This window comes from Myotis daubentonii, chromosome 14, assembly GCF_963259705.1.
Source record: "Myotis daubentonii chromosome 14, mMyoDau2.1, whole genome shotgun sequence".
NCBI lineage: Eukaryota > Metazoa > Chordata > Mammalia > Chiroptera > Vespertilionidae > Myotis > Myotis daubentonii.
The window spans coordinates 10,523,217-10,545,389 of record NC_081853.1 but is presented as its reverse complement, the minus strand read 5'-3'; the positions used below and the strand labels follow the sequence as shown (position 1 = coordinate 10,545,389).

Genomic DNA, 22,173 nt, shown 5'->3' with positions numbered 1-22,173 from the left:
AACACACTTTTTGGATTTTAAAAGGTCTGAGTTCAAATCCAGAATCTGCATCTTCACTAGATGTGCAATCATTTATAAGCCCCTTAACCTCTCTGAAGCTTTGTTTCCTCATCTGCAAATGCCTCCAAAGATTGTTGTGAGGATCACTGAGTGGATAGTGGCAGAGCCCGGTTCATATTGGCATTCTTTAAGTTTCTACAGTTTTCATCAGAGCTCCCCCTGCCCACGGCCATGCCACTCGGCCTCCGGGACCTCAGTTCTCTTGCTGCAGTTAACTGCTCTCTGGTGTCCCTTCCAGCAGGTAATTCTATAATTACCTGAAATCTGTCTTGTTCCAACCTGAAAACTCAAACCCAGCCTTCCCTAATGAGATGACAGCCGTTCTCCCTCTTCTTGCCTCCTGTCTTTATGTCCCCCAAACATGCTCACAAATAGATATACAATGATTTTTGCTGGCCGTTTTGGTGTGATGTGAGATTTTGTGTTCTAATTTAAAAGCATTGGGGAGCCCTGGGGCGCTTTATTCTGTGCTTGTAATTACTGGTTAAAGCCTGTTTGAAGCATGTACGCATGTGAGGATGGCTGGGGACTCGCCTACATTGGCATTTCAGCTAATCAGCTGTATAATATTGTCTACTGGTAAAGAATCAGAAAATTACAGATTTAAAAGCTTCATGCAAATCAATAAAGCACGTTTTCTCCTCTCTGTGGAACGACAAGAAGCAGCCGGGAATAAATTGCCACCTCTAATTGGCAATAATCAAATTCAAAGACACCTAAGAAAAAGCGTGCAGTGCCTCAGGTAGTGGTATTAAAAGAGAAAGAAAGGAAGTTTCTGTGAAATTACACTGATGACATTTTTCACACAACAAATGGTCTATATTTAACCGAATACTGCTTCTTTTGACAGCAGAATGCATGTCAGAAATACTGTAACGTGGCTATCTCAACCCAAACTGCGCACAGGCGAGTTACCTGCGGTTAATTCCCAGCAAGCCTTAATGATGTTCTAAATTAATTCAGTTTTTACACATTCTAATTACATCTACAGAAATTTGATCTATTCTCTTGGTCTCCCTAAATCTAGGGCCATCATAAAATCCTGGGGGGTAGAGCTGTAATAAGATATGAATGGGCCTCAAACTTGGGAGTGCATAGAAGTACCTGGGTAGCTCATTAACATGCACATTCCTGGCTTGCATTCGCCTAGAGATGCTTTCTTTCTGATAACTTTATTGAAGCATAGTTTACATATCATATAATGAACCCATTTTAAGAGTATAAGCAATGATTTTAGCAAATTTACTACGTTGTGCAGCCATCATCATAAATTAGTTTTAGGCTCCTCATGTCCGTGTCCACCCGCCACCTCAGGAAACACTAATTTCTTTTCTGTTTCTGGAGACCTGCCTTTTCTGGACACTTCATATCAATGAACTCAAACAATATGTGGTCGCTTGTATCTGGCTTATTTCACTAAGCATGAATGTTTTTGAGGTTCAGTAAATCAAAGCATGCCCCGCCGGTGTGGCTCAATGATTGAGCACGGACCATGAACCAGGAGGTCATGGTTTGATTCCTGGTCAGGGCACACACCCAGGTTGTGGGCTCCATGCCCAGTAGGGGGCATGCAGGAGGCAGCTGGTCAATGATTCTCTATCATCATTCATGTTTCTAACTCTCTCTCCCTCTTCCTTCCTCTCTCTGAAATCAATAAAATCATATATTTTTTAAATATCAAAGCATATATCAGTAGTTTATTCCCTTGAATTGCTGAACAGTATTCCCTTGTCTGGATGTACAAAACTTCACCCATTCCCCAGGTGGTACACATTCAGACTGTTTCTGTTTGGCTCTCATGAACGATGCTGCTGTAAACTGTTGTAAGCATGTTTCTGTGGGGTGTGTTTTCAGTTCTCTGGGGTAGATATCTAGGAGTAGAGTCACTGGACATACCTTGATTTTATGTTTAACTTTTTGAGAAAACACCAAACTATTTCCAAAGTGTCTGCACCACTTTAAATTCCCACCCCCTAGAAATTTGGGTCAATAGGGTCTGCAGTCTGAACCAGCTTCTGGGGAATTCGGATGATGTCGGATCAGATATGTCAGAACAGCAAACAGCAGAGTAGAAGTTATGGAGAAGTGTAATGACATACTGAGCATGCTACCAGAATTCTGGCCCAAATGGGTTTTTCCTTTGGGTTGTGAGGTAAACTGAAAAGGCTCCACCGCAATCATAGGCTCTCTCCACGGAGCCAACAGGAGAGATGGTGGGAAAGACAATTTACAACTCACCACAAAATGATGCTCGATTGCTTCTCTCATAACTTCAACCCAGGTTGCCCAGACTTTAAACTTTCTAAATTGCATAGCTCTTTACAAAATCCTTGATCACTGGTTTAAGACAGTACAAGTAATGTGAGATGGGATTTAGTAAGTGGTTCTTAAGATTGCATTTCCTTGAGAAAAGCATAGGCTCCCGGGAGCAGGGCATGGCTTGCTGATGAGCCGGCCCGTGCTCAGCAAGCAGTGCTTTTAGGAACTGCTCCTGGGGCGCAAGGAACACACGAGCTGATTGGGAGGCCTCTGATCACCGCGTGCTGCTTGCTGGTCCAGGAGACAGTCAGGGGGTGAGAGCTTTTTACCTCCAAGGAGAAAGCCAGCACGACGTCTGACTTGGAGAGCTGGTTCTCACTCTCCTCGCCCAGGTCGATGATGGAAGCGTTGTGGCTGCGCTTGAGCTTCTGAAGCTTGAACTCGCCGCCCTTGGACACCGGCATGCTCTCCAAGTTGGCCATGAGCAGGTTGACGGACGACTTCAGCTCCTCGATGTACATGTTTTCCATTTCTTTGGATACGAACTTGGGGAATTTGCGTTCCTTGCAGAGAAAAAGCAAAATATGAACAGAGAAATAAATAGGGAGCGATTTACATAGATTTACATCTTAAAGCCCAGAGTTAGGATAGTACCCACCACCCGGGAGCTTTGCACGTGTTAGAAAAATGTTCAGTCTAGTTGAGTAGACAGCTGCCAGCCTTCTAGTTACAATCCCTAATTGTTACAAACAGACATGAGCATAGAGTAAGTAAGGGTTTATTATAGTTCTAGTCCCCCCCATACCCCCAATTTTCTCTGATTTGTGGAAAGAAAAATGGGGTGATATTTTTCAAGTCCAGATTCAGTTGAAACAGTTTTTCTTATGCAATCGGTTGTTTTTAATTATGTTGACAGAAAGACACCTTATTTCTGGATATTTATAGAAATGTTCTCACATAAATAATTCAAAAGGAGCTCATTTAAGATGTTTCAAATGTAGCCTGTGGCTATTTCTAAAAGAATAGTTACTTTTCTCAAAAAAAAAAATTGAAAAAATTAATGAAGCAATGAAAAGCATGAGTAATATTATTTAGGAAAGAATATAAAGCAATTCAGTATCAAAACAGATCATTTTTCACTTCCTTGCTTATGGATTCAGTTGTAACAGTAATATGCCTTAGTTGTGCTATTTATTTGTGTGTTCGTGCCTCTAGGGTTGTCCAGGTGCCTTGAATATACTTTGGATTTATCACCTTCTCAAATAATAATTTCCTACTTGAAACATCAAATAGCCCTCCCTAGCCACGCTCTATAACTGATCAGGTGAGGGGCAAGACAAATCAGTTTGATAATTTTTTTTTTTTTGCCAGGAACAGAAAAATCCAATTTAAATTGGCTTGAACAATAAAAGGAATCTATTGGCTTGAAAATGTCCTGGGGTAGACCCAGCTGTAATCAGCACTCAGGTGGCATCACCACAACTGAATGAGTTTTGACTCCAAATCTTGGTTTGGGTTCCTCTGGGTTGGCTCCATGCTCAATCTTGCTCCTCTTAATGTCACAAAAAGGTTGCTAAAGATCCAGACTTCACAACACCCCATCACAAAAGGAAGAGTGAATATCTCCTCTTGTAATGCCCATGGAAGATGAGAGTCTTTAATCTGAGAATTCTCTCCCAAAAAGTCTGACTTATGTATATACTGGGAACCAAAGGCCAGAAGCATGCTGTGCTGAATTGCTTAGGCATGAGTTATGTCCTCCATCCCTGAGGCTGGGGGTAGAACTCTACCTAGATCACAGGAATCTGAATAGGTTTGCCAATTCTGGGTGGCAAAAAATAATATGTCTATTACATGGGTAACTGATTCAAAGTCAACCAATCAATACTATTAAAAGGCCAATGATCAACCAGATTTATTCTCTCAACAATTGAACTGAGAGATATTGAGTTTTCAGTGAGTGGTGGAGCTGAAACAGTAGATTATGCAGATTCATGAGTGGCTGCCATATTGGACCTGGTGGAAGCAGAATAAGACCCCTGGCAAAGGAGAGAGAGAAAGATGTAGAGAGAGAGGAAGAGAAGAAGAGGAGGAGGCGGGAAGAGAAGAGTGGGGAATAAGATGTCTAGAGTCACAGGAAAGGAGCTTTGACTTCCACTGGTGTTGTAATTCCCACAAAGTCTAGTTATTCCTTTTCCATTCTAGTTCCTTGAGAGTCTCTAATTTTGCTTTCAATAATTCCCCCTACTCCCTAGTTAGCTAGAAGGGTATGTCTTCCTTGACACTATAAAGCTTCACTCAGATTCACACAGGGGCTTCTCTATATAGACTCAGAGGCGCATTTTTGCTGTCAGTCTTCTTCCTACAGAGACCGTCATAGTGTTTCCCTTTCCTCTCCTCCCTAGGTAATTCTCAGCCTTCTTGTCACCTTGCATGTTTCAGCCTCAAAACTTAACTTCCCTGGGGTTGGGTCCTTTATTGTATTTTTATTGTAATTCTTAGCTTACCTTCTTGGTAACACTTATTATAATTAATTAATATTATAAAATTTACTTGTTCAATGTTTGTATGTCCTTCTGGGCCACAAGGCAGGACCATACCTCTCTTGATACCTCTGTTGAATTCCTGATATCTAGAATGATGTTTGGCACACAGTAGATATTCAATACATATGAGTTGAATAAATGAATGATGGCTTGTCAAAATGTCCATGGTAAATACCAATGCAGCTAAAACTCATCAGTGGGAAGCAGGTGAAGAGATGATGCACTAAATCTGGAAGCACACTGAGATTCTGCTTTTCCACGTAAATGACTAAAGGATCTGAAGCCAACCTAGCAGCCTTAGAGTACCGATTCCTTCTGGAACCTCTTGGTACAATTGTTTCCTGCTTTATGGTTGGGCTCAGCCCACTGTGTGGTGCTTTCTGAACATCCTGTGAGTGAAGAAGTGAGGGGAGAAGCAGGATGGATGCTCTGAAATGAGATGATAGGCGGATGAGCTCAACAGGAGCTCGTCATGATTCAATGCAAAGGTCTTATTTCTCTAAAATTTCTGCATGGTGGGCTTGATTTTCATCATTCTTGGATTCATCAGGACACCTCAAAAACTTGGGTACCCTTTATGGAAGGATATGGAAATGTGACGACTTGGCTGCTGGGCCATCATCACTTGGAAAACATTTAATGCCATCAACACTAGGCACAAGATGATTGGATGTAAGGATACAGACTGTTCTCCTGGAGCTTGCAGCGAGTGGGGGCAAATATCTACGAGGAAGCATCAAAGCTGATGTGGTAATGGAAGTCTCTGAGGTGTGAATGCTTCCTGAGAGAATTGGGTGGCTTCCAGAGGAGGTGACCTTTGGGCTAAGATCTGATCGACAAAGAAGAGCTTTCCACCAGGCCGAGTTGGTTGAGACAGGGCCACTGCTATTTTCTCCTTTCCATGGAAAACATACTGGGCAACCATGAACCTCAGAAGGTATACATAACTGTAAGTGGCCACAAAATATTTTCCATTTCCTTTTGAAGATGGCTCTTGTGAGAGTAAAGGGGAAAATGAGGTAGATTAATTCATAGTCTCGAAGGCTATGTTAAAGGAGGCCAAACAGCAAAGGCTGCATCCTAACAGCCTGAGGGCTGTTACACTGACCTCTCTCTTTTCTCTTCATATTGGAGCACAAACCTCCTAACTACCTGGGATTCTTGGACAGCTGGGTAAGTGGTATCTCTGATTTCTACTGGCAGCTGCTGGCCTTCGAGTCACCATGGAGATAGCGAAAAAGCCATCATGTCTATGAAGCATGTGCTTTCCTGCTAATCAACCTTGAGAGACCTTACCATCAAGTGCAGTCCTTTTATCACAAGCATCTTCCGAGACTACTCAAGGCCTTTTAACTCTACAGTCTGGCAGCTTAGGAAGAAGACCCAGTGGTCACTGACAATATCACTGTGACCTGGAGTTCGCGTCCCCCAAACTTCTATGCAGCAGAGTATTGGGAAAATCCAAAGAATGACACTCCTCTCAGAAGTTGGGCAGTCCCCAATGACATCATAAAACCAGGCACATAAAACGGAAGTGTGCAAGGGGCAACAAGGTCATTTTTCTGCCCTGAGTACGTAAGCCTGGAGAAGAAATAGCATCATGTCGACCTAAGCTGAGGTTCTTGAGGGGAGTTTTGAGCAGCAGACCCATCACAAACACATTTCAACCTGAAGTTGTGCCAAAATAAGGAAAACAGAGTCATCCATCTTGATTGTACTTTCCCGCGCGTAAGAGTAAATTAGCCTCAACGAAAGGATTGCTTTTTCATTCTGCGCTATAAGACAGAGCATACGGGTGAACAGTCTTCCAGGGAGAATGTTAGCTGGACATTTATTTTTGTTTTGGGCTGATAACATTCCTCAGTGGGGAGGCCTCCCAAGGACAGTTCCCACAGGCGAGTGTGTGCTCAGCAACATGGAGGGATTTAAGGAACATCTTGAAAAATGGCATTTGAAAGTGCTAACAGCTGTCGGCCATTTGCTTTGCTTTTCTGCCTTTGCATTTTTGCCCACAGAGGATGAAGTGGGTACGTGTAAAAGCTAACAAGTGTACTCCACTCTAGCGGATCCCGAGACCCCAAGGGCTCAAATGACATGTCCTGGCGGACAATCAGAAGAAAGGAAGTGGCAGAAGAACACTTCCTAGACGCGGGAGCTCACCAACAGTGGTGCAGTCATTCAATTCCACCTCTAAAGCGCTTCCTGTCATGTGTCGGGTAGTATGGTTGCTGCAGGGGACAAAGGAGTCAGCAGAGGGGCAATGGTATGGGGGGCCATGGCAGAAAGCAACCAATCAGACACCGTGTGACACATGAGGTAACAGAGGATGTGCAGGGTACAAAAGCCACCATGGAACCATATCCCGTCCACATCAGCAAAAATGATTTCACCTCCTTTGCATCTTGGGTCTGCTACTTACTAGCTGTGTAACCTTAGATAGCTTTCTCAATCTGTCTGAAATTTAGTTTCCACATTAAAAATGGGGATATAACAAATCTCATAATGTTATTGTGAAGACTAAGAAATAATTTTAATTCCTTTGACCACTGACTGTGTGCATGTGTTTGTGTCCATTTATATATATATAATGTATCCCTATATGTATACATAATCACATTTGGTCATACTCATATATATATCCACATACACATATGCACATATACATATGCACATATGCATATATACATGCACATATATATATACATACATATAAGCATATACACATATGCAAATACACATATACATATATGCATATCCATATACATCAGGCACCATGCTACCACCAACAATGCCAGCAATACCACTAATAATGATGGTGACTGTAGTAAAGGTCATGATACTAGTTGGCATTTACTGAGTGATAACTGTACTGGGCACTAGTCTAAGCAATTTATATGTTACCTTATTTAATTTGTCAAACAACCCACTGAGGCTAGTGGTATTATTTATTTCTACTTTCTGGAGGAAAACGAGGCTTAGAAGTTAAATCAGTCATTAGTAGAATTGCATTTGAAATCCAGAGACCATGTTCTTAGCTACCACACAGTAGGGAAGAGCTGAGGAAAGCATGATGGGGCTCTCAGCACGGTGACCCTCCATGCATCGCCTCACATCCCAGCATTCAGCACAGAGCTGTGACAGCTTGTCCTCCGCAGCAGTGGCCGCTCCACAATTACCAGTGAATGTGGGTGGTGGGCAGGGGTGTGGCCACTTCACTATTACCAGTGAATGTGGGTGGTGGGCAGGGGTGTGGCCACTCCACTATAACCAGTGAATGTAGATGGTGGGCAGGGGTGTGGCCACTCCACTATAACCAGTGAATGTGGGTGGTGGGCAGGGGTGTGGCCACTCCACAATTACCAGTGAATGTGGATGGTGGGCAGGGGTGTGGCCACTCCACTATAACCAGTGAATGTGGGTGGTGGGCAGGGGTGTGGCCGCTCCACAATTACCAGTGAATGTGGGTGGTGGGCAGGGGTGTGGCCACTCCACTATTACCAGTGAATGTGGGTGGTGGGCAGGGGTGTGGCCACTCCACTATAACCAGTAAATGTGGATGGTGGGCAGGGGTGTGGCCACTCCACAATTACCAGTGAATGTGGGTGGTGGGCAGGGGTGTGGCCACTCCACTATAACCAGTAAATGTGGATGGTGGGCAGGGGTGTGGCCACTCCACAATTACCAGTGAATGTGGGTGGGGGGCAAGGATGTGGCCACTCCACTATAACCAGTGAATGTGGATGGTGGGCAGGGATGTGGCCACTCCACTATAACCAGTGAATGTGGGTGGTGGGCAGGGGTGTGGCCACTCCACAATTACCAGTGAATGTGGGTGGTGGGCAGGGGTGTGGCCACTCCACTATAACCAGTGAATGTAGATGGTGGGCAGGGGTGTGGCCACTCCACTATAACCAGTGAATGTGGGTGGTGGGCATGGGTGTGGCCACTCCACTATAACCAGTGAATGTAGATGGTGGGCAGGGGTGTGGCCACTCCACTATAACGATTGAATGTGGATGGTGGGCAGGGGTGTGGCCACTCCACTATAACGATTGAATGTGGATGGTGGGCAGGGGTGTGGCCACTCCACAATTACCAGTGAATGTGGGTGGGGGGCAGGGGTGTGGCCACTCCACAATTACCAGTGAATGTGGGTGGGGGGCAGGGGTGTGGCCACTCCACTATTACCAGTGAATGTGGGTGGTGGGCAGGGGTGTGGCCACTCCACTATTACCAGTGAATGTGGATGGTGGGCAGGGGTGTGGCCACTCCACTATAACTATTGAATGTGGGTGGTGGGCAGGGGTGTGGCCACTCCACTATTACCAGTGCATGTGGGTGGTGGGCAGGGGTGTGGCCACTTCACTATTACCAGTGAATGTGGGTGGTGGGCAGGGGTGTGGCCACTTCACTATTACCAGTGAATGTGGGTGGTGGGCAGGGGTGTGGCCACTCCACTCTTACCAGTGAATGTGGGTGGTGGGCAGGGGTGTGGCCACTCCACTCTTACCAGTGAATGTGGGTGGTGGGCAGGGGTGTGGCCACTTCACTATTACCAGTGAATGTGGGTGGTGGGCAGGGGTGTGGCCACTCCACTCTTACCAGTGAATGTGGGTGGTGGGCAGGGGTGTGGCCACTCCACTATTACCAGTGAATGTGGGTGGTGGTGGGCAGGGGTGTGGCCACTCCACTATTACCAGTGCATGTGGATGGTGGGCAGGGGTGAATTAAGGGGGTTGGGGGGAGGGTGTTAAGAAAGAAAACGAAGGTCTTGGCAGTAAAGGTACCACAGTTTCCTGGGTTGGCTTCTTTTCTGAAACCTTTCTTTGAGTGGCTTGGTCTTACTTCCTCAGCTTTTATGAATTGGATGGACTTCCCGTCACTGGAATAAACTTCAGACGACCTCTTGGCATTTAGACTTTTCCTTGAACTCAGATCTCCCTGGGTTCTTAGCTCCCCGACAAAGGCCAGGGTCGGGGAGATGCTCCCTATACAATTCTTTCAGGAAAAACACTGAGCTCAGCCCCTCTGTACTCACGGATACGGTACCACTTCCTGACGCAGGGAGGATGCCGGGTACAGCAAAATTAATGTATTAGCTGGGAGCAGCATCCTTCTCTGGTAGGGGAGGAATCCATTGTCTGAGTTTTGGCAATGTGTGAAGCAGAACTTTTCCATCAGGGAAATGTTTGGATATTATTTCTTTCCTGGGAGCATAGTCTCATCAATGTTTGCAACAGGACCATGGAATGAGATGGAAATTTTGCTCTGCAGAGAATAGGGGTCTAAATGGCAACTTCACATCTAAATGATAGTCTGAAAAAACAATGCTATTTTGCATCCAGACCTCTGTAACTAATACTACAAAAGCTGTATTGTTTGTCTTATCTAATTAGCCCAAGAGTTTCGGAATTTTACCCTAAAATGTGGCCAAAAGGACTGACAAATATCATAGCAGCACCAATGCACAACCTGCCTGTTTAAGCTCCAGTGTCATTTACTGATCACACAGTTTAAATAACTTAGACTTAATCCCTGGGTGAAATTTGGGGACCCTTTATTATCAACCTGAGAGGATTTGGGAAAATGTTTGAATAGGGATTAAGAAGTCTTTTCTACCAGATTAAAAAAAAATACATTTAGAGCTCATGGAACTTTGCAGGCAGCATATGTCTGGTATTCACAGTGCGGGTGAGGGCAGCGGTTCCTGCCTGATAATTCATGTGGCGCTGGTGTGATTGAATTGATAGGTACTGTGTCAGGACTGTGGGTAGGGGAAAGCCACCTTGCACTTGCCTCCCTTCTCTCCTAAGAAGAAAAGGCAAACATGTGTCTTTCCTAAGTGTGTGATGATGAGAATGCTGGGGGCAGGACAACCTTGGGTCCTACAACCTCCTTTCCAGATTCCAAAGAAATCGAAGTAGAAAGGACTCAGAATTCAGGAGCTTGTTCTGCCTGCTGCTGTGGCTTCATTTGGCCTCCGGATAAACTGAGGAGAATACACAGCTAAGTTTAGTGGAAGAGAGAAAGCAGTTTCCTGGAGGGGCAACCCCTAGGGAGAGAGGACCTGGGGCAGGCCTGTCCTGGCATAACTTCCTGTTGTCACCTGACCGCTCAGAAGAGGAGCATGAAACCTGGCATTAAAGCACTCAGCTTCCTCCCCACCAGCTGAGTGAGCTTGGGCACATCACAAGCTCCTCAATGTGCCAAAAGTGGGAGAATTACTGTAACTCCCAGGACTGTTTGCCCCAGGTCAAAAGCTACTCTCAAGTATAGGCGAAGTCACACAGCCTGACACATTTAATAAAGGACTGGTTACCAGAGAGGGAGGGAGGGAGAGAGAGAGAGAGAGAGAGAGAGAGAGAGAGAGAGAGAGAGGTGTCAGGATGAGGTAAGATGAAGGCCTGGGTGAAGGGCATGTTGGAGCTGTGGCCTGGGGTGATGAGGAGACTGAGGGTCTGCATTTGGGAAGGCTTATCATAATGGTAATGTATGCACAGTGATTAAGACTGCAGATTGTGGTCATCGGGTGACCTTGGTCAAGTCCTCTGCTATCTCTGCTCAGCCTCCTCTATGAAATGGGGATAATGATAGCATCGTTTTCATAAGGTTATTGGAGGGTCAGATAGGCTATCAAATACAAAATGCTTAGAAGAGAGTCTGGTATATAGTAAATACCATGTAAGTCATAGTTTTTTTATTTGGGGCATATCTTGAGGTGTCTCCCAATTTATAATGACCACTTCACTCACAGCCTGACCTCTCAGGTACCACTCTCACCCTCAGTGGCGGATTTCCAGCATCCAAGTGTTTGGTGAGGTCCTCATTCTCTTTCCACAGTGGATTATTAATGGCTCCAGGGGTTGGCCCTTGAACAAAGTCAGCCAATCAGAGGCCTGCCTCTTGAAATTATGACATTGAAGGTGGTAGTAAGAAGAGGGGAAAGGGAGATAGGGAGAAGATTTGAGAGAGAGGTTGATTGGCTAAATGATTTCCTATTTGGCCACACTGGAAACACGGAGAGCTGTGTAGCAGCCACGTTCCCATCTGAGAAGCAAAGAAGGCTGGTTTGCAGAGAAAGAAGGAATGATGAACGGGACACACAGACTTAAGAGATGAGGGAAGTCCTGACCACTTGGCGGGCCCTGGTTTCAGTTCCTTTCTGGGTTGGCTGCATCTTGCCCATGAGCTCTGTGAGACACTCCTAAATCCCTAGAGTTCATCCACTCTTGTTACATAAGCTTCCTCTAGTTGGTGCCTCTAACTTTCAATCAAAATGCTCTACCCATTTTTAATTCAGAGAACAGAGTGAATTACATGGATGACATCCTCATCCAGGAATTTCTGGTTATGAAATATACAGGAGCTGATGTTCAGCCATATGGGTTGAGCTGCACACCCTCGCTAAAATCCAGTGGGAAGCCGGAGATAGGAAAACCAGGGCCTGCTGAAAGAGAGCAGGGTGCCCGTTTCAGTATCTCTTCATGAATTAGCCAGTATCTGAGATCTTGATATTTTATTCAATGTTTAGGAGATGAGCTCGTTTAAGGCAAAAACAGAATGTATTTTTCTTGGAATCCAACTAAACTGAGGGAAAAGCAGTACCACAGCTGAGTCTCAAGAATAAGTAGAAACAGGGACTTGACCATCCTGAGAATTTCAGTATAGTCCCTGTCTCGGCTTCTTTCGCTATGTTGGCCTCACTCTCCCCTCTTCTTGTCCCCACATAAGAGAATTAAAAATAGCTGCAGACATCTTCCTACCCCTGAAAGGCACAGCCCTGTTGGCATGTAGTCCATAGCCCAGGGAAAGGACTCATTGGTTTAGTTGCATTGGGCAGGCATCCAGTGCTGGACCAATTACTATGGCCAGGGCAGGCTGAGAAATGTGGCTGGTTCCACTTAGATGAAGAGCTCACTTCCAGGACCAACTAACTGTGCCAAGGGGCCACTGGCATGAATGAGCCCTGAAGAGGGCAGTCTGTTTCGAGCAGAACAGGAGATAGCGGTGGGCAGATTTTCATACAAATCCTCTGTACCCTAAACGGTTGGGGGGCCTTCCATCTACTTTGAAATTATTCTCCATGCTCTATAACTAATGACCAAGATTCGCTTTAATTGCCTATTTCATTACCTAAGAAAGTCTAATTCTAAGTTGTTAATATTCTACTTGGTATCAGAATATCTGATGGTGTGGGCTGGAGAGAGAGTTCTTTGATCTACTGTGCAGAGATGAGCAACTTGGATCACTATATGACTGTTGTTCATCCATGGTCTTTGAAACATTAAAATTAGCCTACACTAGGTTCTGAAACTATCATGTTAAACCTCAAAGTAAACAAAACAACTAAAATAAAGGTGCCATGATCTTGTTTTTGAAGTGTGTATGTGTGTGTGTGATTTTCTTTAAATGGGATGAATACTTAGTTTGGGGTGTAATTGCTACCTAAAGGCAGGGAATGGAGCAAATGACCTCCATGTTCAACGTAATTTGTTGTGGAGACACTGAGTTTGCAGAAGTAAATTCTAAAGCCTTATTGATATTTACTCCCATGTTAAGCAGGATTTTCAAACATAAGAGCCTTTTATACTACCTTTAGCCAAATCCATAACTGCATACTATTTTTAACCACCAGACTGACTGTACTATAAACTTTGAAGGTGTCCAAGAACAAGATACAAAACATTTCAATAAAACTGCGTGAGCACAAATGGGCTTTGCATGCTTCTTGGAACCTCTCTTCAGTTTCTCTTCCAGTAGAATTCCTTTCCTTGTGTCCACGTCCTGAGATATTTCTTTTCACAGAGAAAGGTTGAATGCCAAGCTCCACTCTCTGCCCATCCTCCCTTCCCTCTCCCACAGCTCCTACCCTCACATGCACACATGCCTGTTGCTACCATAGAACCAGTAAGATAGGTTATTTAATATTTTGGTATTTTGTTTTTTTCATAGATGTTTTCTGTATTAATTATAAGTATAAAATATTGCATTAAAATATTATATATTTTTATGAATGCATTTGTCTCCCACTTTCAAATTTTGCTCCTGGGCTGAGTACCTCACCCTTTTCCCAACTCAGATTTGAGTTAAGGGTGCAGTGTAGCCTCTTAACAGTTCCTCAGTCTGAATTTCCCATCTCTAAATAGGAGTGATAACTGAAATGTCCTCATAAGGTAGCTTTGAGAATTGAATGAGATAGTACATGTAAAGCACTTAGTATGCTTGACAGAGTCAGCAATCAATACACACTGCTAGCATATCTACTGTTAATAATAACACAAATGGCAGGGATAGGGATAATACTTAGGCAAACAGTCATCAATAGTAAGATCTAATCCCAATCCTGGAAAACCCAATCTACTGGGATGCTCAGACATGTAAACGGATCACCACCATCCAATGCACTGTTATAATAAAGGTTCATATGTGGCATGAATAAAGCACAAAAGTAGGAAGAACCAACTGCTAAGCTCTTAGCGAGGGGTTTTAAGTTGAGTACTGGAGGCTGAGTTGGAGGAGAGAAGAAAGTCATTCCAGGTTGAAACACCAGGGGTTACCAAGGCAATAAGGCTGGAAAAGGCCTGGAATATTCAGAGGGAGACATTCTCTGTAGTTGGAATGGGGATTTCTGGTAGGAAAGATATGGGAGGTGATGCTAACAAGGAAGGATACAATCCATGAATTAAGACCCTTGTATATCATTCCAAAGAGGTAATGTTTTGTTTTGGGGACAATAGGGGGTGCTATGGAATGATTTTTAAGGCTCTGTTTTGAGATGTTCATATATAAGTTTCATAATGGCAACTGCATAAAGAATGGACAGGAGAGGGGGAGGGACTGGAGGCAAGGATACCCATTAGGAGGCCATTTTTAAGATTCAGGAATAGAAGATGAGGGTCTGAATCAAAGTGCTAGCTGTGGTGCTAGAAAGCAGTATAAGATCGGGGCCACATTTAGGAGGCGGAGACAATGAACGGGGTGGGTGGTTGAGTGGGGAGTGCTGTGGGGAGGAAGGAGAAGTTGAGAATGATTAGGAGGTTTCATCCACAGTACCTGACGGAGAATAGCGAGGGGGATAAATGTAGGTGTATGTATGTGGTCAGAGGAAGAAGAAAGGTGTCAGAGTTTGAACACATTCCATTTGAAATACCAGGGCACTGTCCAGGTTGAAATGTTCACTAGCCAGTGGAAATAGCAATCTGGGACTCAGCAGAAAGGTGAGGCTGGAGTTTGGGTAATGAATAGAGTCTGGGAAATACATGTGCTAAGTCTGGGAGAGTTGCCCTGAGAAAGGAGGGTGGAGGCCCAGCGTGATCATCCTCAGTTTTATCTCTTGATGACTCTCCATAATGTGTCTTCCCATGGGGGACTTTGGCCTGGTCCCCCAGCAAATGTCCCCAGTGTCCTTACCCTGGCTATTTGGTCTGCCATTTGGAGTCGTCCATCCAGCTCCCGTCGGATCTGTGCTGCCTGCTCATCCGGATTGTCCAGCTGCGAGAAACACAAACACGGAGACTTTCAGTCTGTGTCACAAAAGCCAATACACTCAAGGCTTTCCATCTCACACCCCCACTCTGTGCTCCATGGACATGTTTCACTAAAAGTAAAAATTCCTGTAACAGACAAGTCCAGTTTCAATGAGATCCCAAGTGACATTCTTTTAGGCAGAGCATGAAGTGGTTGGCAGTTGCTAAGAAAGATATCGGAATGAGCTTGTACAAGAATCACGTGTGAACTTAGGCAGCTGTGTTTTCAAGGAGGCCCCACGCAGCACCTCTGTTTTGGCCCAATGAAGAAAGTGCTTACATAGCAGGTATACAAGGAAAGAGATGAACTGCTGTAATGTGTGGAGCAGAGTGTGCCTCCATAGTGCCTCCATGGCACAAATTCTTCTGCTCTCCCGCCGATGGACCATGCAACATTAGTCAGCCATTGCTTTCCTTCTCGCTGAGTCTTCCCAACCAGCACTCCCGAGGGCCACTACCACTCAGCTGGGGTTGCTGTCTAAGCTGAAATCTATCTTTGTCTTCCATGGTTGTTAGAGCTATTATGCTGTAAGGATTAGAACATGCAAGCATAAATACATCCGGAAAATTCCTTATTATCTCTAGTTTCAATTTTCCCATCTATAGAATGGAGGGGGTGGTTATATAATCTCCATCTTTTCCACATCTTTCTATGAATCCATGAAAGAGATTGACAACAATTTCTGTACATGGCCATATAGTTAATATTGTAGGCTTTGAGGACCATAGATATATCTCTATTGCAATGACTAATGAAGTGTGAAAACAGCCATAGACAATCCTATCTATATAATGAAAGCATAGTATGCAAATTGTCCCTTTGACTGGAAGTTCCACCAGGGGGTGAGGCTGGCCGGGGGGAGGGAGGGAGGCCCTGGCCGGCAGCTAGCAGCCGGCAGCTGCTAGGGACCCTACCAGTGCATGAATTCTATGCACTGAGCCTCTAGTATGTAAGTACTAGTAAATGAGCACTGCTGTGCTCCAATACAATTTTATGTACAACAACCAGTGGCAGGCCAGAGCTGCTCATCTCTGCCCTGTGAATTGAAGTTTTCCCTTTATTTCTAAATGAGCCTAGAGTCATCCTTCACACCATAATTGAGTCTGCTTTGTTCAGTAATTTATGACTTATTTTAACCAGACTAAAGGTTCATAAGTAGGGAAGAATAACATTCAACCAGGATGGGCTTTATTCTTCTTTTTAGTAATATTAACTCACAACAAAAAGTAGCATAGGAAGTCTGTGTGTTTTCTAAGTTCCTTTCTTTTAAAGGCTACTTTTATTCATAAACTTGAAAATGATGAAATTTTTATTCAGAAATTTGAAAATGAAAACCCAGTTTCATGCTAAAGAAATAATGTCATCTATGCTGTAAAATGGTATAGGAAAGAAGTTATTTGTACCAAGAGGCAGTTGCTAAGAAGAACACTAGAAAATGTCTGGTCATACTTTTGAAGCATCATGGCTAGTCTTTGTTTTACAAAACACATAGAAACCCATCTGGCTTTATGCTGTGCATTTTTAAAAATCCTTACCCAAGAATATTTTTCCATTAAATTTTTTTAGAGAGAGAGAGAGAGAGATTGATGTGAGAGAGACACATCGATTGGTTGCCACGTGCACATGGCCTGACCAGGCAGGGGATTAAACCTGCAACCCAGGTACCTGCCCTTGACCGGGAATCAAGCCCGGACCCTTCAGAGCATGGGCCAATGCTCTAACCACTAAGAACACAGGCCAAGGCTATGCTGTGTATTTTTTTTATCACTCTATTCCATTCTCCTTTCCACAGTTTTGAGGAGCAGGACTATGTCATAGAACACAAAACTGCAACTTTTGGCAATATATTCTATGGTAGCATTTCCAAAAGGCTGTTCTACTAAACATCAGTGTTATTGGATACTCCAGAAAAAAGGGTTCTAGAAGGCTCCAGAAAAATGGCCAAAACATTTGGGGAAATTCTCAGTTGAAATACATAAAGTGTCTGAGAAGTTCTGCAGTAAGGATATCTGTTAGACTTTGACCAACTAAGATTTTTCTAACTTAAATTTTGTGTGTTTTTGCATAATGTCCAGAGAACAGGAGTTGTAAATTCTGTTCTCAATAAAGAGAACCTCCTGAAAACAGTCACATTGCTGACCAGTGGTCCACTGGTCCCTGCTTGCCATTAGATGCATATGGAAAACAATATATCCTTGATGTTGTTTTTAAGCTCCAATGAGCTGTTTCTATTTGATTCCCCCTGAACCCCAACAGTTCTTTAGAACCAGGTGCAAACCCACTGGGAACACTCAGAAACGTCTTGTTCAAAATACATATGCAAAGGAAACATCTGACCACTTCACTGAGAGGCAGCAATGTGACTTGGTTAGGGGCTAAAGTTGAGAATTCTGTCAGACATAAATGCTAAAATCCTCAACAAAACATTAGCAAATTGGATCCAGCAATACATTGAAAATATCATACACCATGGTCAACTGGGATTTATTCCAGGTTGGTACAATATACACAAGTCAATAAATGTGCTACACCACATAAACAAAATGAAGGAGAAAAACCGCAGGATCATGTCAATAAATGCAGGAAAAGCATTTGACAAAATCCTGCACCCACTTATGAAACAGAAAAACAACCCTCAGTAAAGTGGGAATAGAGGGAATATACCTCAATGTAAGAAAGGCCATATATGGCAAACCTACAGCCAACATCATACTCAGTGGGCAAAAATTAAAGCATTTCCATTAAGATCAGGAACAAGACAGAGATGTCCCCTTTCAGTGTTCTGGAAGTCCTACTCACAACATAGTCCTGGAAGTCCTATTCACAGCAATCAGACAAGAAGAAAAAATAAAATGCATCCAAATTGGAAAGGAGGAAGTAAAACTGTCATTATTCTCAGATAACATGATATTGTACATAGAAAAACCTAAAGACTCCACCAAAAAGCTACTAGATCTACTACATGAATTTGGCAAAGTAGCAGGATACAAAATTAATATTCAGAAATTGGTGGCATTTTTATAAACCAATAATGAACTATCAGAAAGAGAAACTAAGAAAACAATCCCATTTACCATTGCAACAAAAAGATAAGGTACCTAGAAATAAATTTAATCAAGGAGGTAAAAGGCCTGTACTCGGAAAACTATAGTACATTGAAGAAAGAAATAAAGTAAGATATGAATAAGTAGAAGCATAAACTGCATTCATGGGTTGGGAGAATATCATTAAAATATCCAAACAACCCAAAGCAACCTATAGATTCAATGAATTTCCATTAAAATACCAATTTCACACATATAGAACAAATACTCCAAAGATTTATCTGTAATCCCCCCCTCCCCCCCCGCATAAAGTGCCCAAATAGCTTCAGCAATCATGAGAAAGAACAAAGTTGAAAGTATCACAATACTTACTACAAGGCCATTGTAGTCAAAACAGCCTGGTACTGGCATAAGAATAGACATATAGATCAATGGCACAGAACAGAGACCAAAAATCAACCCACATCTATATGATCAATTAATATTTGACAAAGGAGGCAAGAGCATGGAGTAAAAAATAGTCTCTTTAATAAATGGTACTGGGATGGGGGAAAAAGGGGACATATGTAATACTTTCAACAATAAAGATTAAAATGGTACTGGGAAAATTGGACAGGTACATGCAATAAAATGAAACCAGACCACCAACCTATACCACACACAAGAATAAACTCAAAATGGATAAAAGACTTAAATGTAAGTCATGAAACCATAAAAATCCTAGAAGAAAACATAAGCAATAAAATCTCAGACATCTCTTGTAGCAATGCTTTTGCTGATATACCTTTAAGGCAAGGGAAACAAAGAAAAAAATAAATAAATGGGACTACATCAAACTAAAAAGCTTCTGCACAGCATAAGAAATCATAAAAAATGAAAAGGCAACCCATTCTATGGGAGAACATGTTTTCCAATGATACATCAGATAAGGGGTTAATTTCTAAAATATAGATAGAACTTATACAACTCAACACCAGGAAGACAAACAATCCAATTAAAAAATGGGCAAAGGACCTGAATAGACACTTCTCCAAAGATGTCATATAGGTGGCCAATAGACATATGAAAAAATGCTCAATGTCACTAATCATCAGAGATGCAAATTAAAACCACAATGTCACCTCACACCTGTCAGAATGGCTACCATCAACAAATCAACAAACAACAAGTGCTGGCGAGGATGTGGAGAAAAGGGAACCCTAGTACACTGATGGTGGGATGCAGACTGGTGCAGCCACTGTGGGAAACTGTATGGGGTTTCCTCAAAAAATTAAAACTGGAACTCCCATTTGACCCAGTGATCTCACTTCTAGGACTATATCTTAAGAATCTCAAAACACCAATCAGAAAGAATACATGAACCTCTATGTTCATAGCAATGTTATTTACAATAGCCAAGATCTGGAAATAGCCCAAGTGCCCACCAGTAGATGAGTGGATAAAAAGATGTGGTTCATTTACACAGTGGAATACTACACTGCCATAAAAACAAGGAAATCTTATATTTTACAACATGCATGGACCTGGAGGTTATTATGCTAAGTGAAATAAGCCATTGAAGAAAGAAAGATACCATATGATCTTATTTATATGTGGAATCTAATGAACAAAATAAACTAATGAACAAAATAGAAAAAGAGGCATGAATACAGGAACAGACTGACAGCTATCAGAAGAGAGGAGGAGGGAGGGACTGGATGAAAGAAGATGAAGGGTTTAATCAAAGAACATATATGCATAACCCATGGACACAGACAACAGTGTGGAGATGGCTAGAGTGAGGGGGGACAGGAGCTGGGTGGAGGTGGGCAAAGGGGGTAAATGGAACATCTGTTAGAATCCTATATAATGAAGAGTTAATATGCTAATTAGACCAAACACCAGACCACTGTCTGGACGACCTTCCAGACGAAGCCGGGGCAGCGAGGGCCAAGGCAGCTGGAGCTGCGAGGGCTGAGCCCCTTGCACGAATTTCCTGCATTGGGCCTCTAGTGTCAACAATAAAAAAATGATTTAAAAGCTGAAAAGGAAAAAACAGCATAATAGAACAATCCCCATTGCTAACTTTTGCAGAGGCATATGAATTCTCCCACTGGCCCCATCGGATGCAACTAGAAAACAGCAGAGAATGACCGCATTGAAGATGAGCAGGCTAAGTCTACACTAAACTTCATTCATTAATTCATTGGTTCACTCATTTACTCATTCGTTCATCAGATGTCTATGGAATGTCTTGATATGCCAAGACACTGGAATCCAAAAAGAACAAAGCAGACCCAGACCCTGCCTCTGGGACACTTAAATCCATCAAGAACAGATATGGCTATTGAACAATTCAGGCACAAAAGAGAGGGGATTAGTATTTATTGATGCTTACATCAAGCCCAGGTACCCCATGTCCTATATTTCAGTCTTTTCTAAAGGATCCCAAGAAACAGATGTTAATGTTAATTCTCCCAAGAAGAGGACTCTGGGGTCAGGAAATGCTGCTCCCTCCTGCACATTTATAATACATGTCAGTAAAATAAAGATTCTGGGAGATTCTAGAGTAAATAAAACTATTTAACTGCATGTAGCTTTGCCTTTTACACAATTATAGCACTGAAAACAAATATCCCACAGAGCAGTTTGGGAAATCCCACAAACTTCATGAGGCAGGTATCATTAGTACCCCATTACAGATGAGGAGCCTGAGCCCCAGTCAGGTTCAGGAGCGTGCCCCAGGTCCCACCGCTGGGAAAGTGATATGAGCCATTTAAAAGGGGCTCTGCCCTCCTCGAAGTGGAGCTCTTTGCTCTGTGCTACAGGGGCTTCCTTCTCAGATGCCCTGTTTGGTTCTAATTGGTCCTGACAATGAACTAACCCAAAGCTCTCACTTTGTTCCCTGTATACATGGGCTAATTTCACACACAGAGCCTCCACTGGGGGGCAGGAGGGGGGAGACATATAAATTATCTGCCCTTTGCCACCTATCATGACTGGCTGATCTCTCCTGGTTTCTGGGGCAGCTGTAAGAGATCCCCACCCCACTTCCAAGAAATGATAGCAATGGGTGTGTCCTTATCCTGGCTCTGCCACTTAGTAGCTGTGTGATCTTGGGCAGTTACTTAACCTCTCTGTGCTTCATCTGAGTGGTCAGGATAATAACTCTATGTAAGGCTGTCATGAGAATTCACTGAGACATGGATATACTAAAGGGCTCAGCCCACTGCTCCGCCTGCAGCAAACCCTCGGGAAATGGTGGCTGCCCTGGTGTTATTAGGCCACCCATGTTGGCTGTACTTCTGACATGGGCCACAATGGGGCGTCAAAGATTCAGAGGAGAATAGGTCAGATGGGACCGAGCACCCCCTGATGTAGATCTGAAGTCTTCCTGTGAGAGTCCGCACAGGAAAGGAAGGCGATCAGGGGCTCCTGTTTCTTGACAAATTTCCCTGGCTTCTCTTTCACGTTCTCCAGGCCAAGCCCCTTTGCTCCTAGACTTTAATTAGCAGGAACGAGTGGAAGGCGGACACTGCGGCCTGACGCTAACCATCTGAAGGGAAGATGACAACGGACATGCAGCCCAAGTTCCCTGAAATAGCCTGGCGTGATAGAGGACATCCTCAGCCAAAGGCTTGACAGCCCCACTGCATGAAATCCAAAAATATAAAGAGAAATCAAGTAATTATCTTCTCAAGTGCTGGCAAGAAAGCCAGAGAACACGCTTCCATGGAAACAAGATTCCGTCTGCTGCA

The 22,173-nt window shown here is 43.5% G+C and overlaps 1 protein-coding gene across 10 annotated transcripts in view; it reads right to left on the bottom strand.

Moving 5' to 3' along the window:
- The window catches only part of CADPS (calcium dependent secretion activator), a 447,566-nt gene that overhangs the window by 241,303 nt on the left and 184,090 nt on the right, over positions 1–22,173 (bottom strand). For all 10 annotated transcript variants that reach the window (XM_059663078.1, XM_059663082.1, XM_059663077.1 and 7 more), the window contains exons 4-5: positions 15,276–15,356; positions 2,649–2,882 (exon numbers count right to left, since the gene is read on the bottom strand). In XM_059663078.1, the coding sequence (XP_059519061.1) occupies positions 2,649–2,882; positions 15,276–15,356 (315 nt within the window). The remainder of the gene's footprint in view (positions 1–2,648; positions 2,883–15,275; positions 15,357–22,173) is intronic.